Source organism: Micropterus dolomieu, linkage group LG19, assembly GCF_021292245.1.
Source record: "Micropterus dolomieu isolate WLL.071019.BEF.003 ecotype Adirondacks linkage group LG19, ASM2129224v1, whole genome shotgun sequence".
NCBI lineage: Eukaryota > Metazoa > Chordata > Actinopteri > Centrarchiformes > Centrarchidae > Micropterus > Micropterus dolomieu.
Genome location: NC_060168.1, coordinates 34,166,740 through 34,170,722, shown reverse-complemented (window position 1 = coordinate 34,170,722; position 3,983 = coordinate 34,166,740). Strand labels below are relative to the sequence as shown.

At 42.1% G+C, this 3,983-nt stretch overlaps 1 protein-coding gene across 1 annotated transcript in view; it reads right to left on the bottom strand.

Moving 5' to 3' along the window:
- nfkb1 (nuclear factor of kappa light polypeptide gene enhancer in B-cells 1) overlaps nt 1-3,983 on the bottom strand; it is a 55,969-nt gene that overhangs the window by 43,124 nt on the left and 8,862 nt on the right. Inside the window, exons 4-5 of the mRNA XM_046030253.1 lie at nt 3,125-3,165; nt 1,135-1,233 (exon numbers count right to left, since the gene is read on the bottom strand). Coding sequence (XP_045886209.1) covers nt 1,135-1,233; nt 3,125-3,165 — 140 coding nt within the window. The remainder of the gene's footprint in view (nt 1-1,134; nt 1,234-3,124; nt 3,166-3,983) is intronic.

Here is a 3,983-nt window from a genome sequence, read left to right as displayed (position 1 = left end):
TGTTTTTCTCCCACAGACAGCTCTCTGGTCTTCATGTTGGTTTATCCTCTTTAACAGGAAATGCAGTCTTTATAGGTTTGAACCAAGGATGAAAACTTTTCTATTTAATGTTTGGACAATCAGCCTAAAAGGCAACAGCTGGGCAACAACAAACATCTGTCAGTCACATGTTCCAGTAGTTTTGCTCACTTGAAAAATGGGTGGGTTCAAACAAAGGGTGGTTTTGTCCTGAGATGTTTAACACATCTAGACGTGAATACCAGGAAATGAGAGCTGAAATTCTGAACTCTTGTCTCATCTTTTGATCTTAAACCCAAATGTCTTCAGTGAACAACTAAAACAAAGGAATCTGCCTCAACGTTCAAAGACTTCTGTATGTGGTTCATAGGTTGGAGATGTGATAAACATTTGATGAGGTCACCTTTTTTATTTTTATTTCTTCTCTTCAGTGTGTGAAGTATATTCCTGACTAGCTTGAGATAAAAGCGACTTCTCTGGCGGGTTGACCGCTCTTGGGTAGGGGTGGGGGGCTATGTTCCGACTGTGGTAACTGTTTGCATGTTGTGAACTGTGACGCTGAGTAAAATAAAATAAAAAATTGCAACTCGAAAAAACATTTGTGTCGGGAAAACCACAGTTTCCACTATCAAAGTTAACTTGCGTGCTCAAACAGTTAGGATGTTTTCCCTCACCGTGGCTTAGGTGTTCAAATACAGGTGGTTTAATATAAAAGCAAAGCTCTTGTTCAGAACTTCTCCACAGCACAAAAGCAAAGGAAGACTAAAGGTGGTGAACACAGTCACAGCTGGCTCTCTGCCTTCAAACCAAGTTTTTGCTTCTCTGTACATGCAGACAACAAACAGCTCGCAGGAAACTGTGCGTTTCTGCAGAGTGAAGTCGACCACACTTCACAGCTCTCAGCCTTCTTTACGCATCAAATACTTTTAATCACTTCCTGGAAAGTATTTTTAGCATCATTATTTCACGTTGGAATGAAGTTAAAATGTCAGCGGCTGTCAGTCCTGCTTTTCAACGTTTCAACAGTTGGGTGAGCTCACAAAACAGATTCATGTGCTCGTTACAGCCGCACAGCTCAGACTGAAGCTGTTTGATCAAACAGACAGGAAGTCTTACCTTGACGGTGGGGAAGGTCTTCCGGTTCTTCTCACTGGAGGCTCCCGGCAGACCGCCGTGAGACGGACCTTCACAACCGTACCGGAACCTGAAGCCACGCTGGGAGACAAAGAGAGACAATCATTTAAATACACATTCATGAGATCAACTGTCAGCCTGACATGATGCATCAGCTGAAAATTACTATATCTGTGTGTTCCGTTACCAAATGTCCAAGACCCGAGCAGTCGATTAGACCTGTGCACTCGATAAGACCCGCTAAGACCCGAGCAGTCGATTAGACCTGTGCACTCGATAAGACCCGCTAAGACCCGAGCAGTCGATTAGACCCGAGCAGTCGATAAGACCCGCTAAGACCCGAGCAGTCGAGAAGACCCGAGCAGTCGATAAGACCCGCTAAGACCCGAGCACTCGATTAGACCTGTGCACTCGATAAGACCCGAGCGCTCGATAAGACCCGAGCACTCGATTAGACCCGAGCAGTCGATAAGACCCGCTAAGACCCGAGCACTCGATTAGACCCGAGCAGTCGATAAGACCCGCTAAGACCCGAGCAGTCGATTAGACCCGAGCAGTCGATAAGACCCCTGCGTTTGGATTCTGCGTCTCGGTTCCTAACTTTCTGCATGAGGATTCTTAAAGTGTCGTGTCCCTCTTAAAACGTCTCCGGTAGAAGTCAGTTTAAGAAAGTAAACTTTGAACAACCTCCAATCATACAGTGACAGTTCCCCTCAAGTCTCATCGTTATGCACATAAGCTGCTGCTGACACACAAGTAGGGTTGGGTATCGAGAACAAAGGTTTGGATTCTGCTTCTGGGTTCCTGAACCGAGATTCAAGTTCAACCAGATTCAAAAAGTAGAACCGGAATCAATAAAGTAACCACAGACGATGAGATACCAAACCCTGCTCCCTGTTGGGTGTTGATGTTTTCTGACGGTAAAAGGCTCATTTCCTGTAGTTACATCTGAAACTCTGTGGTAATAATCTGACCGCAGGATAAACACTGTGACCTGCACGGTGGAGGATTTTTAAACCTTCTTAGAAAACAAGTTGATAAGCTTGCTGTGTTTTACCAAACATGTTATTAACGCTGCTGCGTCACGTGCTCGGTCCGTCCCGCCTTTGTCTTCTCATCTCTTCACCCACAGAGTCAGTTTCTGCTTCAACTAAACAAACAAACTCCACCAGAGAAAGTTCAGAGCTCACCCTTTTTATCTGAGTCCCTTATTTTCCCATAGCCACCAATGTTTAGCTGCTTTGGAATATTTAAAGTGACGAATTACACCATTTCATGCACAGCCAGACTGTCGGCGATCTCGGCGACCTGCAGGTAAAATCCTGTAGCGTGAGCTGGACTCATCAGGCGAAGGAAAGCAGATGCTTCAGATTATGTTCCATATTTTAACACAACAGAATTATTCGTCCTTAAAGGTCCATTTATATTTATTTATTATTTATATATTTATTCTTGCATTGAGTCTATGGCGCATAAATTGGTCTTAATGTGATTTTCACTGAATTTATCCCGATGTAAGTGATATGCAGAGTGATTCCAACTATCACTTACTCTGGAGAAAATAATCCTTTAGAGTTTTACAAGCAGGAAAAAGTCGATCGGTCCTGATCAGGTGGAGACGTGCGAGAGAAAAACTCATGAGGATGAAGTTAGTTTATCAATCAGCAACATTTTAAAAAGAGAGTCTGAAGTTGCTGAATAAATCCTGTCGTTGTAAATATCAGATGATAATAATCACTGGATTTTATTTAAAAGCTTTTTGTCTTTCAGTCCAACATGTGATCATTTACCATTTTCAGGTGAGAATTCAAACTTCAAATCTTTCAGTTCATTCTGAAAACATGGAAATCATTTCTTTGGGGAAATTCTTTAAGAAATAATGAATCCTTTTTCTCTCCACGCGTCTCCCAACACGTTGTGATCATTCACATCGCTGTGACGGAGCAGCAGAGGGAGGACGGGTGGGTTTTACCTGTTTGGGCTGCTCCACGATCTGCAGGTACGGGCCGTCCACTGAAACACAGAGAGGCAAAGTCAGTATGAACTGAAACAATCGGTGCATTAATCAAGTAATCCATCAGGAGAATGGCTGAGCTGATTAATCAGTTTAATCATAACTGATTAATCAGCTCAGCCATTTTTCAAGGAGCCCCGCCCCCCAGCTGGCGGTCGGCGAACGGTAATCTCAAGCGAGATGACCTGATGTTTGTGCAGCATCCTGACCGCTGCAGCCACTTCCTCCCTCATCATCACCCTGAACTACAGTCAGCAGCACTGAAGTACTAATACCACACTGTAAAAATACGAGTGTTACTTCAGTAAAAGTACTAATACCACACTGTAAAAATACGAGTGTTACTTCAGTAAAAGTACTAATACCACACTGTAAAAATACGAGTGTTACTTCAGTAAAAGTACTAATACCACACTGTAAAAATACGAGTGTTACTTCAGTAAAAGTACTAATACCACACTGTAAAAATACGAGTGTTACTTCAGTAAAAGTACTAATACCACACTGTAAAAATACGAGTGTTACTTCAGTAAAAGTACTAATACCACACTGTAAAAATACGAGTGTTACTTCAGTAAAAGTACTAATACCACACTGTAAAAATACGAGTGTTACTTCAGTAAAAGTACTAATACCACACTGTAAAAATACGAGTGTTACTTCAGTAAAAGTACTAATACCACACTGTAAAAATACGAGTGTTACTTCAGTAAAAGTACTAATACCACACTGTAAAAATACGAGTGTTACTTCAGTAAAAGTACTAATACCACACTGTAAAAATACGAGTGTTACTTCAGTAAAAGTACTAATACCA